We start from the raw sequence: 20,382 nt of genomic DNA on the forward strand, positions 1-20,382 counted from the left end.
TCTGAGGGAGACTGCAAGTCAAAGAATGTAGCCAACCAGGTAAAGAAGAATTAGAGAAGGTTAGAAGGATGGTCCTAGTGGCGTGCTGGACTTGAGCAAGGTGAGTACTGGTTAGGGAGTGAGACATAGGTAGAGGTTGACAGACTGTGCTGGCTTTGGCAAGAGCCAAGATCAGTTAGTGGTTCTGAGCTTAATCACTCAGTGGAAATGACTGTTAACAAATTCTGTTAACAGAGTCTGTTAACAAATATGAAAATTTAACAGAATACATTCAGAAGTGAGAGAATTACTAGAGAAATATAAGTCAATTAATTGCATAAGAATTTTGAAGTGAATATATATTACCCTTACTTCAGATTAGAAAAGAACCACATGGACAAGACTGAGCCTGGCACTGAGGAGGATGAGGATGGAAGACAAGTTTGAAGGCAGCATGGGCTGTACAATAGACCATATTCAAAAGCAAAACCAGAAGCTGGACATGCCGTTCAGTTATCACACTAACATCAAAGGTGCAGGGCCATAGGTTCAATTTCCAAGCAGTACAAAAATGGTAACAACCAACTATTGAGGGTCTTACATCTTTGAGGACTAATGAACAACTTGTACTTACTAACTGAGACAGCAGTGGTGGGAGCGAGTGATACAAATTGAAGAAAAGATCCAATGTTTCTGGCTCCAGGAAAACTGGAAAAGAGATGATTTTTCTAACACCATTAATTTCACTAAAAGATTATCACACATGTAAGAATGTCAAGACTTTTACATATGGCTACTCATTGTAACTGGGCTATTTATTTAATATTGGCTTTTCTAGACCAAGTGTCTCTATGTATCCCTGGTTGGTGTTAAACTTGCTTTATGAACCAGGCTGGCTTTAGAATTAAGAGATCTTGCCTCTGCCTCTGCTTCCTGAGTGCTGGGATTAAAGGTATCCACCACCACAGCCTGCTTACAGTTGATCTATTTTGATTCTTAAGGGTTTCTATTCCTTTGATAAATGAAACAGTGTGGACATAAAAAAATTGCTAGCTAAGATGGCTCTTAGTTCTGTACAGTATCTACACTTCTGATAGAATGCTAGTTTGTATTTACACTAAAATAGTAAGTATAGGGATAAGTAGCACAAGAAAGCTTATAAAAAGCAGCTGTATCCTGCCTCATTTATATATTTACATTTAAAAATGGTCATCATACAGTTTCATTTGATACCACCTGAACCCTTACCTTAATCGCATTAGATTTTAGTTCTCTAACTTACTCTGCACCGGGCAGTAGTGGCGAATGCCTTTAATCCCAGCACTTGGGAGGCAGAGGCAGGCGGATTTCTGAGTTCGAGGCCAGCCTGGTCTACAGAGTGAGTTCCGGGACAGCCAGGGCTACACAGAGAAACCCTGTCTCGAAACAAAACAAAACAAAACACAAAACTTACTCTGCGATCCCATCTCAAACATTCTCTGAAATACCCATCCTGTCCTCTCCCACTGCAATCATAACCTGTGATACAATCAATTCTAAAGTGTTTACATTTATAACCATGCAAAGAATAACAGGTGAGCTGAAGAATAGTATCATTATCGTACAATGATCTCTGCACTTAAGCTAAGTATGGTAGTCTGCCTTAGCTGTATATATCTGTCACTAATTTTTGCTGAATGTTTTTGACAAATTCACCAAAAAAAAAAAATTGTTAACATTTCCATACAGCCAATATCACCAAACACCATTTCCATTTGCTACACCTGTCACTCATTGATCAAATGGCTGGCCCTTTGTTACACCCTGTCTCCATTTTACATCTGTTTACTGTCCCCTTGTTTGAGGGTTCTTTTCAGCAACCCACTTCTATTTTCTTGACTTATATCTTAAATAGTTACTGAAAGCAAGTACATGAGGGAGAAATTTGAAAGGACCTGCATATCTTGCTTTTAATAATTTCCATCGAGTTTGAAATCCTGCAGAGGTCTGAGGCTGCTAACCCACTGTGAGTCCCTGCTGTTACGAAGAAGGCTATTGCCACTCTAGATTCAAGCCTGTGGACTTTTTCTGCCTCATGCACAGCAAGTCGTTTTTCCTGGGACATCACACATGTGAACGTGGTGCCTATCTGTTTTTACCCATAATGCTGGATTCCTGGTGCAGCTTTCTATTCCTATTCCATCCTTCACTGATGAGAACACTGTTGGGTTTTCAACTTCCTTGTTTTTTCCTACTCTTTCTTTCTAGAACTACCAATCGTCCCATCCCAACCGTGTGCTTTCACCTCTAATTTTCTTACATGTACTTGCTCTATTAAACATCTTGCCTTTTAAACTCTATTTTGTAAATTTCATTAACTTTCTCTTCCAAGTTATTACTAAATTGTTAAATTATGTGGCAAATGTTCTATTCTTGTCTCAGGAATGCTTTACCCTGTTTCTATCTCTAGGAATATTAAGCACACCCTTTTAAAGTTTATTTCTAGTCTCTGCCTTGTATCCAACTTTTTAAAAAAATTAAACTTTCTAAGATTAATAAATTATAGATTCACATATAGTTACAAGAGCTAATCACCACATTGGTGATCTCTTGTAAAAACAACACTACAACACCACAGCCAGCAAGCCCAACACAATCCTCCAGCCATACTGAGTTGAGTTTTATAGGCACTCGGGTGTACACCCAGGTTTTTAGCCTGCGATTTTTATTATACATGTTGGTTTATGAGATTATCACTCTACCAAGATGTGAAATGCTAAATCCTTTGTTTATTAATCATTTATTCCTAAATTTGAAGTCCTTAAAAAACTCTTTATGTTAGCCCTCTATCTGATAGACCCAAATCTGATGTTTTTCTAGCTTAATTTTGCAAGGAAGGAGGAAGAAGCCCGACCACAGTACCAGGCAGTCAGTTTGTCTCCCAGTTGCACAGGTGAAGATCCCCTACCCCACATCTGCCCTGAGGCACCTTAGTGACATTATCTTTTTGCAAAGTAGGGGAGACATCTTCCTTTCTTCTGGGTGTCCCTCCTGTAACACAGTAAACCCCAGCTCTGCTCTGCTCAGGCCTTTACTCTGACTCCTTCACCTTGGAACTCTGAACAAGAGCTCTGAGTAACTGTCAGACCCTCTCCACTGCCTATGTAGGTGGCTTTAGCACTTGTCTGTTTTCCTGAAATCAGAATATAGCTGTTAGTATGATATGAGCTGAACAAAGCATTTCACTACTGTCGTAGTATTAGTAGCTGTTCTGAATTAGACCACTGAGAATGAAGCAGTGCTACAGCATAGGCCAGGTTAATTCTGCACCTTGCACACTGACCATCTCTCATGTTAATCCTTCCTTCTCTCCTCTTACTTGTTCTCCAGGTTGTTGGAATCTGCACTGTGCAAAGATCGTCTGCAGATTCATCTGCTGAACTGCCCAGGAAGTCAAAGCTTAGGCAGCTGAGGACTAGCTTTAAGACTTGCATTACCAGACTCTGTTGATCTTGATCCTGAAGATTTAAGGGTTTGGCCAACACCTTCAAAGTTAGAAAAAAAAAACATTATAATAAAACATTATCAATAAAAGAATTGTAACTTCATAAATCTAAATACTTCTTTAATGTGAAATAAAAATTAGTAAAAATAAAATGGTAAAAATCATTGTCTACACACTTCTACAACAGACTACTTTCCAATTTCACCTTGTAAAATGAGAATAAAAATATACTTAACTACATATTGGAGATTGCCTTCTAAAGTTGTAAGAGGTAACCTAGGCCAGGTGTAGTAGCAACATACCTTTAATCCCAGCACTCAGGAAGCAGAGGCAGGCAGACCTCTTGAGTTCAAGGATAGCCTGGTCTACAGAGTTAAGTTACAAGTCAACCAGGGCTACACAGAGAAATTCTGTTTCAAAAAACAAAACAAACAAAAACACAACAACAGCAAAAAAAACCCTAAGGCTTAATTTTCCTCAAGAAAATCTGGACTAGCATCTTGTGTAAAGGAAGACCAGAGTATCGGTAAGGCCACAGCTTCTGGAGCACAGTCCTGACCAGCTTTTCATAAGGCCGGTTCCCTCATGGTCTGAAAGTACCTCTTGGATATTATGAATTATCTGTAGAGAGGCCTAGACTTCTCCAAGAATAGAAAGAGAGATGAGGTAGGTAGACAGGAATATGTATAAACAGCCTAACCACAGGCTGCACTACTGTTCAGTCAGACGGGGCGTTCACTATCTCTTCTATTTATCTACCTTTGTAAATGATGTTTTCCACACTACAAGAATATTCTTAAAAGAGTCATTTAATTAGGCCTACTACAGTGATCATCAATGTTAACAGACAAGATAACAAATTTAATCTGAACAACTTAAAATCTGAAATAACCTGCAGTGTAAAGTTTCTTGAGCACTCAAGAAAGAACTTTGGATTTTGGTAAAATTCACATTTCAGATTTTGAAATTTTTCACTTGGTTAAGTTTATAAAAAATATTCTAAAATTTAAAACACTCCAAAGTCTAAAACACTTCTGGTCCCAAGTATTTATAAAGGATACTTAGCCTATAACAGAGAACTAAACAGATCGAAAGCAAAGCTTTTAATGAGATGTTTTGGGAAATGCCTCACAACACCAAGTAAATGAGCTTGAGTAGTGTGATGGCGTCCTTCTCAATGCAACAGAGCCTTAAGTTAGGAAAGTCACGCATGCTCCATGGTGCACTAAAATCAAGTGGGAAATCCCTATTTCCCAAGGAAATTAGTAAAAGAATTCTGAGAAAATTATGAAAAAAACAAAATTGAAAACTGGAGTTTTCCATATGGGCAGGCAGAAAAAGAAATCAAAACTCAAATTAGTCTGTCCAAGTAAAAATCAACAATAAGAAGGTAGAAACTACTATTGCCTAAACACAAACACTGAATTCTCTACTGCATGATCTTCCACACCCAGGGAGTAAAGTTTGTACAGATTTACCATATTTAAGACTGACCACGAGTCTCTTAACAGAAAAATCAGAGGAAAACAATGCACCCGAAATTCACTCAAAGCACTTAAGGTTCCCAGGCTACTCTAGCTAGGAAGCTGAGTTAGCAGCTGACTTACCTGTTTCAGGAGAGAACATGCTAACACTAGAATGTCTTTTAGAGAAGTGTCACGGAATGAGGTAGCTACTTTCCTATGTTTTGCTGAAGGTCTGGAATAATCAACCTAAAAAGGTCAAGATAGTTAAGTTTAACCAAAGACATAGAAACATAAGGCAAATGTACTACATAACATAATGGCACTAGTAATCAGAAAGGCATGAAAACAGAGCTTGTGAAAGACAGGGAGGGAGACTTGACGGCAATTCCTCAGGACAGAGACAGGGTTAGAACCCAAAGACTCATGGTTTCAGTGCCAATGTAGGACACAGATAATAACATAACAGACACTGAGATCATGTGTTCCTGAACTTTGCCTGATAATGTATATAACATAAGTAACTTCCCTAACTCTCAAATGCCACCTACAGAACACCTACAATGCCATCTCTAAAATACTCTTCAAATTCAAATATGCGAATCAGATAAACGAATAAGTTATAAAATATTTTACATGGAAGTATTTAAATATCATTGGGTTTATATCACTAAAATTTTGAAAAGTAGAAATATACTCAAGAATTTGATTATGTACAGCATATCGTCTCTGAATATTTTATTAGCTAACAAAAAAAATTTTTTTTCCAAGCTAGGTTTTCACTATGTAACCCTAGCTATCATAGAAAAAGCTGTATAGACCAGGCTGGCCTCAAACTCACAAAGATCTGCCTACCTCTACCTCTCGTCTCTTTAAGGCTGAGATTAAAGGTAGGTACCACTACCACCTGGCCAGAAATTAACTTTTTAAGAATAAACTAAGACTAGAGAATTTCAGTCCCTAGACTAAAATGTAAAAATTATTTACACAGTGGTATTAAGACTGAGAATACTTGCTTAACACCTATGAAATACTGGATTTTATCACCAGCACTGGCCCGTTTCCCTGACAAATATATATGTATTATAAGTATAATACATATACACAATACATGTACATTACATATATGCTATATATTTTCACTTATCAACAGAAAATAAACAAGGCCAGTTCTGGTAGTTATTACCACTGTGGCCTAAAGTTATTATAGATTTACTATTTATCTCTTTTGCTATTTGAAAGACAGTAGGAAACCATTTTTCCTGCTGTTTTAAGAATTAATAAATATATATAGTGAGCTAAGAACTGATTATCTGATACTTTCTAAATTCCAGCGTACAATTCAGACTATTCTTAATGCTACATTCACTTATAGAATATTAAACGTAATAAAGTCCAAAGGAACTATAGAAAGTAGTTACTGAAAGTAGCCAATGTATAATTTTAATTAATTATCATTTGCAGCATCTGCTCTAAATCAAACTTTTTTTGTGTGTATGTGTGGTGTGCATGTATGTATGAACACACATATGTGAGCATGTGTGTGGAGATCTGATGTTGATACTGGGTGTCTGCCTTGATCACTCTCAACTTTATATATTGAGGCAGGGTCTCCTGTTGTATCTGAGTATACCGTTTTGGCTAATCTATCTAGCCATCTAGTCCTGTCAAGTTCTTGTTTCTGAACCCCATGCACTGGGATTACGAGCAGATTGTCACACCCAGGAGGCTGTGCTATGAATTCTGGGGATGCAAACTCTCTGGTTGTCGTGTTTCCATGTCACGTGCTTTGCCTGCTGAGTCATCGCCCAGCCTTCCTTCACTAAATCAAACTTTAAAGGGTTCATCTCTCCCACTTCTCTCACGTCAAAACCTTTTTCATAAAAATCAGTAAAAGTATACAGCATCACAAGTTCTTTTTACAAAGTATCCTTAACATATTATTTCACTTAATCTTCAAACCACTCTTTCAAATGCATAGTCTTCTTTACCACATCCATAACATGTAGAAAAGGATCATGTTTACGGAGCGCCTCTACATACGAGGTGCCACACCAACAGTCCACTGGCTCTTAATAAAGGCTGTCACTACCTCTCTTCAAAGCAAATCATGCATGATTCTTCAAAAAAGAAATCAATTTTTGGATAGGTAGGAAAAGGAAGTGGCATGTATCTGGGAGAATCAGAGGAAGGAGAGTGGATATAATCAAAGCACACTGTAAAAAAAAAAAATCCCTCAAAGAACTCTGAAAAAAAAATAAGAAATCTGCATAAAGCAATAGGCCATAAAGCTAAAGTCAAGGCTGCCTTCACCCGTGCCTTCCCCAAAGCGTGCATGTTCACTACATACTCTTTTGAGAGAGACTGCAGAACCATTTCATCTTGCACATGCATGTACCTACTGTGTAGGCATGTGAATTTTGCCTTGAAAACTATTATAACATATATATTCAAGGAACAGTGGATTCGGCTTCTAAAAATAAAGGATAACATTTACAATTTTCTTTTAACTTTTATGAAAATTAAATTTAGATATTTTTCTTAAAAGATACATCCATACTTGGACAGTGTGTGGTGGTGTACAGCTTTCCCAGCACTCAGGAGGCAGAGGCAGGTGGAGTTCTTTGAATTCAAGGCCAGTCTGGTCTTTCTATACACTGAGTTCCAGGCTAGATAGGGTTACGACACTGTGAAAGCCTGTCTTAAAAACTAAAAAATAGCCGGGCAGTGGTGGCGCACGCCTTTAATCCCAGCACTTGGGAGAGGCAGAGGCAGGCAGATTTCTGAGTTCCAGGCCAGCCTGGTCTACAGAGTGAGTTCCAGGACAGCCAGGGCTACACAGAGAAACCCTGTCTCAAAAAACCTAAAAATAAATAAATAAACAAACAAACAAACAAATATAAAGGAAGGAAAAAAATACAACCACACTGAATGAGTATATAGTACACTTCTGAACATTGTATAACATAGGACTTTCTGCATGCAAATCTGATCAGCAAAAATACTAGTTGAAGTGGAGAATTATGCCTCCACCCCGAAATTAAGCTCAATAAAATCTGCTCGATAGAAGATATATTTTTCTAACTTATAAAGCCAAAAATCATAAAGCTTGGAAGGAGATAGTATTATTTTGGAGATACAAGATTTCTCTATGTAGCCCAATCTGGCCTCAAATTTATGATCCTCCTGCTTCAGTCTCCCAGCTGTAGGATTGAAGGAGTTTGGCTTTGTTCTCTGTGGATAACCTGGTACATCTTGAATAAGACAACAAAAGAGGACAGACATAGTGGAACATCCCTAAAATCCCAGTACTTGAGAGGCAGGAGGATCAGGAATTCAAAGTCACTCACTCCCAGCTACATAGCAAATGTGAGGATGTGAGGTCAGCCTGAGCTACATGAGACCCCCTTCTCAAAAAACAAACAAACAAACAAACAAAAACAAAAAAACAAAGACCGGTGAGGGAATGTTAAATGGATACAAAGGACGAACGATTTGAAAGATTTCTTACTGGTGAATTCGAATCTATTAAATAAAATTAGAAACCTATATTAATAACATAAGCTTGGTGATGAACAGGCTATTTTCAGAACTATAAAGTACTTCTCCATAAAGCATTTAATAATTACAAAGAGAAAAAGAATAAGGAAGCTGAGTAAAGAACCCGTTTAATCAAAGTGAGCATCACTCACTATTAGATAACTCAAACCATACGCCTCAGAGCAGGAGACACTAAGAAGCCCACGGTATCATTGCTGATACTCCTGATAAACAAATGTAATCTGCATTTAATAATGAGGGAACACTGGACAATCTCAAAATAAAAGATGTTTTATAAAACAACTAGCTTGTAAGCTTTATGTGTCAGGTTGTGTGCTGGATAGTTTTATGCCAACTTGACGCAAACTAGAGTTATCTAAAAGGAAGGCATCTTCATTGAGAAATGCTTCCATAAAATCTGGCTGCATGGCATTGTCTTAATTTGTGATCGATTGGGGGAGGCCTAGTCTATTGTGGGTGGTGTCATCCACGGGTCTGTGGTCCTGGACTGTATAAGCAGGCTGAGCAAGCCACAGGGAACAAGCCAGTAAGCAGCACCCTTCTATGGCCTCTGCATTCGCCTTTGCCCCAGGTTCCTCCCTGCTTGGGTTCCTGCCCTCACTGTATTTGATGTTGAACCTTTACATGGAACTGAGTTAAATAAACACTTTCTTCCTCACCACGTTGTTTTTGGTCACAGTTTTTCATCACAGCAATAGTAACCCTGACTAAGACAGGTTGTAAAGCAGAGGGAATCCTCCTCTGACTAATCCTCCCAGATGAAGAAGATTAATACAGTGAGAAAAGCAAACATCTTGATTCTAAGCAGGCATCAACCCTAAGGACATGCTGGGGCTGAATGGGGAAACAGGACTAAATAGTGAAATATCACTTCTAAAAAGTATAATGGTCGAATCATGATAATGAAGGAGAAAGAATGTTCTACAAGAAAAAAATGTAAAAGCATTCCCTGGGGCTATGGGAATGTGGGGGGAAGGCATCATGATGTCAGCTTATCAAGTGGTCAAGAGAGACCTTTGTCCTGCCTCCAAACATTACTGAAAGTTACTCTGTGATACTTGGTTGTTCTCCAAGATATACTTTTATTAGAATCTGCATTGCCATTTAATAAGGAACTAAGGAACAGAGGAACCTTAAAGTCCTCGCTTTCAGGGTAGTCTATACTGCCACTGGTTGTTAAGTGGGAAATGAGCCACTGTTAAAGTTAGCAAGTACGAAGACTGGATGCCTGTGGCTACTATACTAGCCTCACTTTTATGAAGTAAACTGACACGCTAAAACGACTTTTAACTTGTAAAAGAGAGCTCCAGTTCTTCAAACTCATTCACAGATTAGGCAAGGACCCTGTCATATTCCTGCCCACAAGCTGGCTATTCCTGAAATGGAGAGGAACTGCCATAGCAAGACAATCACCACATAACTGTGAGAGGCAAAAGCAACAGGCATGGAAACTAAGGTGTTTTTAAAATGTGGAAATTCTATAAAATCTGTCTTAACTCATCACTGAAGAGTAATTAATTTTTTTCAATTATACAATATTGTGACTACACTGTGACTACGAAGGGAGTTGGCAATCGGCCAGCAGCTCTCCTATGTGCACACTCACACTCCACACACACAAGCACCAGTCAGGAGGATGCCAGTCTTAGTCCAAACTCCTCTTTATAAAATTACTCCATGCAGAGCACAACCTCTGCTTCCCTCCTACCGACACCCATGCTGACAGCAAAAGGGGACATGACAGGGGACATGGCCTCAGCTGCTCAGCTCAAGGAACTCTGTTGGGGGAAGTGTAGTTTCTGGAAATGCTCCTTGTGCAGGATGAAAAAGTCAAGCCAGAAAGTGACAGAGTGCCAAGCCATCTGTCTCTAGATGGGTCCTGTCATTCACCCATGGTTAAGAATCAATCTAATAAACTGTTTGCCCTTTACTTATAAACACATAAAATTTTGTTTTCTTTTCTATCTATACAATTCACTTTTAAGTTAATATATTATTATATCCACAAGAATGAAAAGACAGTTCTCCAAGTATCCAGGGAACAAGGACTGTGTCCTATTTTCCATTACTGTCATTCTGTGTTTTTTCCCTATGGTTGTGATTTTTTTATATTCTATAAAATAAGCTTTATTAAACTACTCAAATTATTTTTTATTAGTTATTTTGTTTATTTACATTTCAAATGTTATCCCCCTTCCCAGTTTCCCCTCCACAACCCCCCTATCACCTCTCCCTCCCCGCCTCTATGAGGGTGCTCCCCTACCTGCCCACCCACTCCTCCCTCAGAGTCCTAGCATTCCCCTACCCTGGGTCATCAAGCCTTCATAGGACTAAGGAGTACCCCACGCAGTGATGCCCAATAAGGCCATCCTCTGCTACATATCCAGCTGGAGCCGTGAGTCCCTCCATGTGTACTCTTTGGTTGGTGGTTTAGTCCCTGGGAACTCTGGGGGTTCTGGTTGGTTGATACTGCTGTTCTTCCTATGGGGTTGCAAACCCCTTCAGTTCCTACAGTCCTTGCCCTAACTTCTACTTGGTATACCCGCACTCAGTCCGATGTTTGGCTACAAGCATCTGCATCTGTATTGATCAGGCTCTGGTAGTGATTTTTAATGAAAATATTCTAACTTAATTTTCCAACCAACTAGTAAAACAAATACTTAAAGACTTGACCAACAGTTAAAAGAGTTTCATGCCACAAAACAACTATACATTTTGCCACTAAGAAACAATATTACCTAAGCAAATTCCATGTCCTATTACATGAAAAAATTTACCAGGTTCATTTCCTGTGTCAATTCAGAAAGGATTATCACTCCTATTATGCAGTGTTCCACTGTGCCCTTTGGAAAAATAACCAAGTGGAGAGATGATTAGTTCTTAAGTGTAAACAAGCGATAACTTTTCAAAATTAAATGTCAAAGCATCACAGTTGCCTAGTAATGATCTCTAAAAGTATTTAGGAAAAAATATTGTTATTTCTATAACTAAAAGAATTTTAAACTCATTCTTGAAGGATAAATTTTGGTACATGGAGTTAAGGAGAAAATGTATACCTACCTTAGAAATGCACATCACTCTATACAATGTTTCCCAGTATATACAACCCATAGTAAACTAAGCTTCAAAATAACACTTAACTTAGTACTTTTTCTACAATCTTAAGAATGGAGGAAAAATAGGTTTTGTTCTAGAAATTTGCTTGTGGCCTACTGTGATAGATAGCTGCATTCAATAATTAATAAGTAGCTTAGAAACTAATTTAAATCTCTTGATCTAATATCAGAAAAGATCACTTAGGCTCTTTTAATATCACTGAACAGTGCACGTGTATGGAGTCGTTAGGTGCCTTAATGAAGACATTCAGAGTATTCAATGTAGTAAGGTAAATATATTACTATCAATATGGTATAGTTTCCATGATGTTTCTAATTAGCTTACAATTTAATTGTAAACCCTCCTTCAATTCGCATCTCATGTGCACATTACTAACAAATTACCCTATTACAAAATCATACTGGAAAGCATTGAATTAAGAAATGCAGCATCAAATTACAATGCAGTAGTACAAAAGTGTGCCCAGATGTGCTCTGTACATCTCATCTCACAGTTGGTCATCCCTGCTAACTTGTACAGAAACTAAGCAACATGATTACTAGGTATAATTAAGTTCATGTTATCTCAGGACCACCAATGATCAACTCTGGGAGCATCAGACAATGCATTTTAATTCCTTATGGTCCTCCTAATTCCTATGCACTGAATCATGGCTACTCTGTGTGCATTAGCTCAATGAAGTTGCACAGTGTGGCTCTCTAACCAACTGACAGATTAAAGACTTTCCTTCCTTCCTTCCTTCCTTCCTTCCTTCCTTCCTTCCTTCCTTCCTTCCCTCCCTCCCTCCCTCCCTCCCCCCTCCCTCCCTCCCTCCCTCCCTCCCTTCCTTCCTTCCTTCCTTCCTTTAATTTTAAACACCTGGAATTACAGGGGCTTGTGCTACTATGTTTAGCTTTTACATGGGTTCTGAGGAGTCAACAACAATTATCAGACTTGGCAAAGCAAGTACTTTTACCCCACTAAACCATCTCTCCAGCCCAAGAACTCTGAAATTCGACACCAAGTTGACCACCGTGCAATTAGAAATGACACAGATATAAAAATATCTATCACTAAATACCTAAATTATTTACAAAGGAAATAAGAGGCAATTAGGAAGCAGGGACAGCTTCTTGGTCCCTCTACTGTCTCAAAGCTAAGTTTCCAACATGGAACCGGAAGTGGGACAAATCCCTGCAAGTCTCTGTGCTTTCTTTTCTGCAGTCTAAATACCTAAACCGGTGTAAAATAGGTATGAAATGCTATGATTCATATCATGTATTACTTATATTCATATCATATGCTATGCTCTCATGATTCAGTTGATAACATTGTTTTTAGAAAACTGTTGTAGGTGATATGGTGTGGAATAAAAGCTGTCCAGAGACTTGCTGCAGTCCCAGTTAGGCCTCACTATGTCACTGTGACCTCGTGAAAGCTACTCAACATAAATCACAGTGTTTTCATTTCTTCAGTGGAATTCACTTCCTAGGGCTGTTTTGAAAGTTGGCTAACTATGAAAATCATTATAAATATTGCATGTATATGTACAGTACACATGTGTCATATGTAAAAGGACATTTTAAATTTAGAAACAATGGCTATTTTCAATCTTCTGGTAGTATTTTTATTAACTGACAATAAATAAGAAAAGATCCAGAGGACAAATATGATAACCAAGTCAGGCTAAGCAAGGCTCTCACGCTCTAAGACGGTACTAACCCATGCCTTCTTACCTGGAGGAACTTCTTCACATCGGCAATGATTTCTCGGAAAACAAACTCGTCTTTCTGAACTTCAAACCACCCCAGCTTAGTGAGTTTGGCAATGACTTGAATAAGAGCTTGGATGACAAAGGGAGCCAGCTTAGGTTGGGACGCCACATAATTCAGAATGTAGTTTCCTACAAAGAGAGCATTGGTGACTACTCCAACTTTTGAGAAACAGAATGTGAATCTTGTGAAGGAAAGAAGGGAGCAATGACACGCTCATTGATAAGTGAATTGATCCCTGTCACCAATGTGCACTTATTATACAGGAGATTCTGTAAGATTTATTTGGAAAACATGAGCTTATTTAACTAAATTCTGATAAATCTTGGGTTAATTTAAGTCTAATATGAATGTCATTTTTGTACTTGTAGATGTCACATGCAAAATAATGTTGATGCAGGAAGTTGCATGCCAAACAAACCAAGCTATTTGTGGCACAGAAATATATAAGTAGTACAATATAACACAGCTCAGAATGCATGCCTCAGATGTCTACTACCCACTGTTTTCTGTTACCTGTGCTATCCATCACACCATCCAAGTCTGGCACCATGACTTCCCATCTGACCATAATGTCACAGCCCCTCACAAACTGCAACTCTAATGAGCCCTACAATCTTCACATCCTTCCAAAAGCACCACATTTGTTCTATGGTGCATATGCTTCCAAATCACTTAATCTGTACAACTCTACCAAACATTTGCTAATTCTATCCTTGTCTCCATAATCTTCTTTCTCTCATGAGGCCTGGGCAGCATTGTATAGTAAGTCACTTTTAGAAACGCATATATCATGTTACAATAACTAAATAAGTAAGTGCTTATTGTGAGGCTAAAAGACAATAACCATTTTTTTAAACTTGATCTTAGTTAAGTGACAAAGATATAATAGCATACAATATTGATAAGCTGTACACAAACTAATTTTTGAAGCTTACAAAAGTAATGCTTACCAAAAAAAGTTAACATGGCAAAATCAATTGCAAGCTACCCAACTAAAAATGCTTCAATGGAAACACCTCCAAATCTAAGAACACATTAAAAAGGAGTAGTCGTCTCTGCCTGGGGGACCTTAGGATACACTGTGGGTGAAAACCAAAGACCAGCAAGTGTGTAGGCCAGAGAGATGACCCTGTAGTAAAGTACTTGCACACATGCACACACAAAAGGAAAAAAAAAGAATTATAAGGTAAAGCTGAGGGCAATCAATTATACACTGGCTAGACTGCAGGCAGTTGGGACAGTTGGGAACTTCACAGACGTTTGCACAAACTTTCCTTATAACTCAGCAATTTCATTCCTAGGGTTCTACATAGAAAAACGAACCATGAAAAGGCTCAGATGTAAATGTTCCAAGTGTAAGTGCTTGTAGTGACAAGAAATGAATGAAATGGCCAACAAACATCAACTACTAGTGAACAGATGTTTGAAAGCCACATGTAGGGGCTGGAGAGGTGGCTCAGCAGTTAAGAGCACTGGCTGCTCTTCCAAAGGAGCTGGGTTCAATTCCCAGCACCACCCACATGGCGGCTCACAACTGTCTGTAACTCCTGTTCCAGGGGATCTGACACCTTCACACAGACATACATACAGGCAAAACACCAGTGCACAAAATAAAAATAAATAACTAATTTTTTAAAAGCTGTATGTAATAAAAAGGAAGGATATACTGATGAAACATGATAAAGCACCATTTCACTTTGGAAAACATGTATGTACAAAAATACTACACATGATATGATCTCATTTCTATCAAACACTTACAAAAAAACCCAATCTATAAAAGCAAAAAGCACATTATGGGTGGGGACAGAGACAGTCTCTAAATGGTCTTTCTATGGTGATGAAAATGTTCTAGAGTCAAATTGTGAGAATGTTCATACAACCATAAATTTACTAAAACTAATGCTTTCTACTCAAGGCTTGTAACAGATTGATTCTGTTATGCTGACTTTTTTGCAAGCATTTAACTATATTTTATGATGTAATATGTATCATGGCTCAGTAAGCTTTAAAAGAAAGAAGGCAAGGAAGGGGATGGATTTCTAAAAACAAGCAAACCTAAACTACACATCTGTCTCAAGATGAAAAGGATAGCATCCAGGGAAACCAGGTAAGATCACAGAGCAAAGCAACATAGGTCGGCATGAGAGAAGACCTTCTGACACAAGAACCTGGAGGGAACTGATGACAATGTAAGGTCACCTAAACAAGGATGGCTCTTCAATGACAAGCTCATGAAGAGACTTCAGTAGTATGCTAGGAAATGTATCTGACTGATAATCAATGGGCAGCCACTGTTAATGACACTGTAATGGTAGAAGTTAAGTGCGGTGAGCACAGCACTGGGCCATGGTGCTTATGACGAGGTAATGGGGTTAATACAAGTGTGCCATCTCAGACGGAGGACCCGAGTTGACCTGAAAACGCCAAGTGACTGCTCAGGCCATTCTACATGTTTCATTTTAACCCATATGTCTATTATTACACATGCCCATTAAACATATCATGTCATGATAAAAATTCCAATCGGCTGACAGAAACAAGAGTTCTTTATTCAAACTAAAAAATCTAAAAGAAAACATCATTTCTTAGGTAAAGTTTTCTTATACATTTCTACTTTCTTTTCTCCCCATATTTCACCCTTGTATTGTTTGTTTGTTTTGTTCTGTTTTTCCAGACAGGGTTTTTCTGTATTGCCCCTGGCTGTCCAGAACTCTCTTTGTAGACCAGGATGGCCTTGAACTCAGAGATCTCTCGTCTCCTGAGTGCTGAGATCAAAGCCATGTACCACCGCCGCCCAGCTCATCACTTTTTCCTAAAGAGCACAGATGCTGCTCAACTTTTTCTATGTGTGTGAGACAGGGTCTCAAGTGTCCCAGGCTGGCCCTGAACTTGCCATGCAGTCAAGGATTACTCTGAATTTCTGATGATTCTGCCTCTACCTCCTAAGTCCTGGGATTCCGGCCTTTCACCACATGCCCAGTTTATGCAGTGGGGGTTAAACTTATGTATGTTAGACAGACACTATACCAACTGAACTACAGCCCAGCCTTGCTCAGCTTGTGATGAAACCCTAATAAACCATCCTAAGTTGGCAGTTCACTTACTGCATCTAACCACAAGTGTCACTGCGTAGAACATCACTGTTTACCCTTGCAGATAACAAAAAGCTAGTTTACTGCCACTGTCCAGTATCACAAGAGTGTAGTATCTCACAGCACCAATGCAACATCAAAATTCATGTTCTGAAGTATTGTTTACATAGAATCAAAGTATTATTAAAAAAAATCCAAAGTCAAATGACTATAAATTAATACCCATTTTCCTTACTCTTTTTAGGTGTTACTATTTTAAAAATATAAGTCAAATAAGTGATCTTAATGCTTACAATGATTAAGAAAATTTGCTCAGTAATTACTAAGTACAAGGGACAATTGGCCTTGTCAACTTGACTGGCTTGGAATCACCTCAGACTGGTGAAGCACACTTGTGGATTTGTCTGTGATGCGGTTTCTGGAGAAGATCAGCCAAGAGGAAGATCTATCATGAATATGGGCAGCAGCATGGACTTGAGGCCTTACCAGAATAAAGGAGGCGGGAGGAGCAAGCCAGACAAATGCTGCCTTTACTCTTCTGCCCACTTCCCATCCACAAGAAGTAAGATCTCCAGCCTTTGCCACAAACTCCAATACCAACTGTGCCCAAGCACATGGGGACAGACAACCATGGTATGAATGCTATGAAACCATGAGCCAAATTACCCTGTCCTCCACTGAGTCATCCTCCTGTGTAGACTGGTCATAGTGACACAACAGTAAATAATACAGTTGTAGTTTGAATATTTGTGGCCCATAGGAAGTGGCACTACTAGGTGTGGCCTTGTTGGAAAAGGTTAAGCGTGTCACTGTGTGGGTGGGCTTTAAGAGATCCTCCTCCTGGCTGCCTGCAAGAGAGAGTCTGTCCTTCTGCTGCCTTTGGATGAAGATGTAGAACTCTCTTCTCCTTCTCCAGCACCATGCCTGTCTGCACACTGCCAAACTTCCTGCTACGACAGTAATGGACTGAATCTTTGAAACTATAAGCTAGCCTCAATAAATGTTTTCCTTTATAAGAGTTGCCTTGGTCATGGTGTCTGTTCACAGTAATGGAAACCCTTACTAAGACAATGGTTATCTTCCACCAGACCCAGATGAGTTCACTGGCAAATACTACCAAACATTTAGGAATTATCTGCCAAGAAAAACAAGTAGAGATAGATCTATTTAACTTATTTTAGTCTAAAGTTATCCTCTTTTATTATCTATTTTATTACACATCCAGGAATGAATCCCAGGCCCTCAAGCATGCTAGGCAAGTACTCAACCTCTGACTACAAACCCTGTTCCCAAAATTATCTTACTATACAAACTGAAAACACTATAAGAAGCAATGTCTCTCTTGGAAAGAGTTGTAAACATTCTCAACATTCCAGCAAGTTGAACTCTATAATATATATATAATGTACAGAATTAAGAATTAAGGAGCAGGAAAAGCAGCTTCATCTTAGATGTACAAGGCAGGCTCAACATATAAAATCAACAGCCTACAGAATGAAAACCACATGACAAAAAAAATAGATGTAAGAAAAGCATTTAACAAATGCAATGTCCATTTATGAAGGATAAACAGAAACTTCCTCCACTTCAACTAGAATACTACTGGAAAACAGCAACTACAAACGACATCACATTTAAAAATTAGAGATTAAAAAGTTCCCTAAGTTCAGGAACAAAGCAAGAAGTGCTGTCACCATTACTTCAGGGTCATTTAGTTCCTGTGCTCCTTCTCCTACCCCCAATCAGGGCCTTCCTTGCTGTGAGCATGGACTTAGTTTGGCCAAGGTTGGTCAAATGTGGGAGCTCTGACCTCAGTGTCTCATGTATAAGGCACCAGACACACTTGCCTCTGTCCAGAGCAACTTTACTCACATTTTTTCAAAATTTGGAAGCAACCAAAACATTCTTCACTTAGGTACAATCAGACAATAAAGAATATTATTCATATCAAAAAAATGAGATCATTAAGTCCAGTCATGAAAAGACATAGCTTATTATAAATAAAGAAGGAAATCTGAGAAAATTACATACTCTACAATTCTTGCGGTATGCTACTATAGAAAGGAAAACAGTGGAGGGCATTCAAAGATCAGGGTGAACCAGCAGAACCCAGGATTTTTAGGGTAGTGAAGCCACTTCATACACTACTATAACAGCAGACACACACCGTTGCATGTTGTCCAAATCTAGAGAACACATATACTGAGCAGATAGCAGGGGGAACTATCCATAATGGAGGCAGGGAGTATAAGGGAACGCTATAGTTTCTGTTCAGTTTAGCTAAGAATCCTAAAGTGCTCTAAAAAATGTAAGTCTATTTAAGATATGTTCTAAGTCAGGACTTAGGTCTACACTGTTTGAATCAGTTTCTTAAAATTAAAAACTGCAAATGCATCTCTTTTGCTGTCTTAGATATAAAACTTTCTGCAGATTGAAGGCTGGCAGAAACAATCAGAAAATGTAGCAAACTACATCCCAGAATGGCTTTCACTACTGAATTTTGATCTTGAAGACTCATATATTTTCACTTTTCTGATCTAAGAAAATATAAACTATACTAACTTTGTGTTTGAAGAACAGAAATGAGACAATAATCTGTTTCTATTACAAACAAGTAATCTCCTACCCGCATTATTAGGTTTGTCTATATGTACAAGGTTACACATATATAAAAATGTATTATTCTCAAAACATATATATGGCTACTCTACAGTATCGATGTTCTTACTATAAGTAGGATTCAGCTGTGGGTTTTAAATGTATCCAAACTGTTTATGGTATAGCAACCTGAGCAACACTACAGAGCTGGGTTCTTTCTGGGCATTCAGTTGCCAATCAATTAAGAGTGCTGGACTCTATACAGATTTGGCAGATTTTAAAAGAACTCTATTTCCTGGTTGTGTGATCCTGAGCAAGTCAGAGCCTATCATGTCTGATTTACTCATTTGCAAAATGAGAATAATTCATTAATTTATTTGGAGGATAAAATATAATAGTGAAAATCAAATACCACATATACAAAATATAACTTATCATTAAATTAACAATATTTTATAATTATATATTGTCTCATCTATTATATCATCATCACTACATGAATAATACTTAACTACCCATCTTAAAATAATAAAACTAAATTACAAGCCCAATAAAAGCTCAACAAATATAAAAAAAAATTTTATTTTAATAATACAATTTGTTTTTAAAAATTAATGAATCACTTACTGATGTCTATCCTCTGTTCAACAGGTAAAGGATTGATTCGGGTAACAAGTTTTGAAAGACATGTTGCTGCAAGGAGCTGAGCATAGGATGTCTGTAAAGAAAAGTATTTTTTATTATCATCACAAAAATAGAATAGTCAAAATATTATACCAAATTTTTCTAAGCAAAACCAATTCTCCTTCTCCAAAGTAGCAGATTTATGATGAATAAAATAGACGTACTTGAGCCGGGCGGTGGTGGCGCACGCCTTTAATCCCAGCACTTGGGAGGCAGAGGCAGGAGGATTTCTGAGTTCGAGGCCAGCCTGGTCTACAGAGTGAGTTCCAGGACAGCCAGGGCTACACAGAGAAACCCTGTCTCGAAAAACCAAAAGAAAAAAAAAATAGATGTACTTGAAATACACCTATGTATTTGTGACACACAAATGCACATAATCTCTCATAAAAAAAAAAATCATGGTTGAAGGCGGTGTGCATAGCCATCTCAACAGCAGCAAGTAAATGGGAAAAAGAAATGTCTGTGAAAAAGTTCAACTAAAACACTCTTAATATGGCCTAGCAGGTTGACACAATCTGCTCTCTCCTATCTCCAAATATACCTGGCTCCAGGCTTCAGAAGCCTGTGTTCACACCTGCCTGGCTCCATGCTTCAGAAGCCTGTGTTCACACCTGCCTGGCTCCATGCTTCAGAAGCCTGTGTTCACA

General features: G+C 38.4%; 1 protein-coding gene across 2 annotated transcripts in view; it reads right to left on the reverse strand.

Annotated features, from left to right (window-relative positions):
- The window catches only part of Ranbp17 (RAN binding protein 17), a 286,889-nt gene that overhangs the window by 253,435 nt on the left and 13,072 nt on the right, over positions 1 to 20,382 (reverse strand). For both annotated transcript variants that reach the window (XM_028756444.1, XM_028756443.1), the window contains exons 3-8: positions 19,679 to 19,769; positions 13,320 to 13,486; positions 11,265 to 11,330; positions 5,071 to 5,175; positions 3,338 to 3,503; positions 614 to 687 (exon numbers count right to left, since the gene is read on the reverse strand). In XM_028756444.1, the coding sequence (XP_028612277.1) occupies positions 614 to 687; positions 3,338 to 3,503; positions 5,071 to 5,175; positions 11,265 to 11,330; positions 13,320 to 13,486; positions 19,679 to 19,769 (669 nt within the window). The remainder of the gene's footprint in view (positions 1 to 613; positions 688 to 3,337; positions 3,504 to 5,070; positions 5,176 to 11,264; positions 11,331 to 13,319; positions 13,487 to 19,678; positions 19,770 to 20,382) is intronic.

This window comes from Grammomys surdaster, unplaced genomic scaffold (genome assembly GCF_004785775.1).
Source record: "Grammomys surdaster isolate TR1022 unplaced genomic scaffold, NIH_TR_1.0 126121, whole genome shotgun sequence".
Classification (NCBI taxonomy): domain Eukaryota; kingdom Metazoa; phylum Chordata; class Mammalia; order Rodentia; family Muridae; genus Grammomys; species Grammomys surdaster.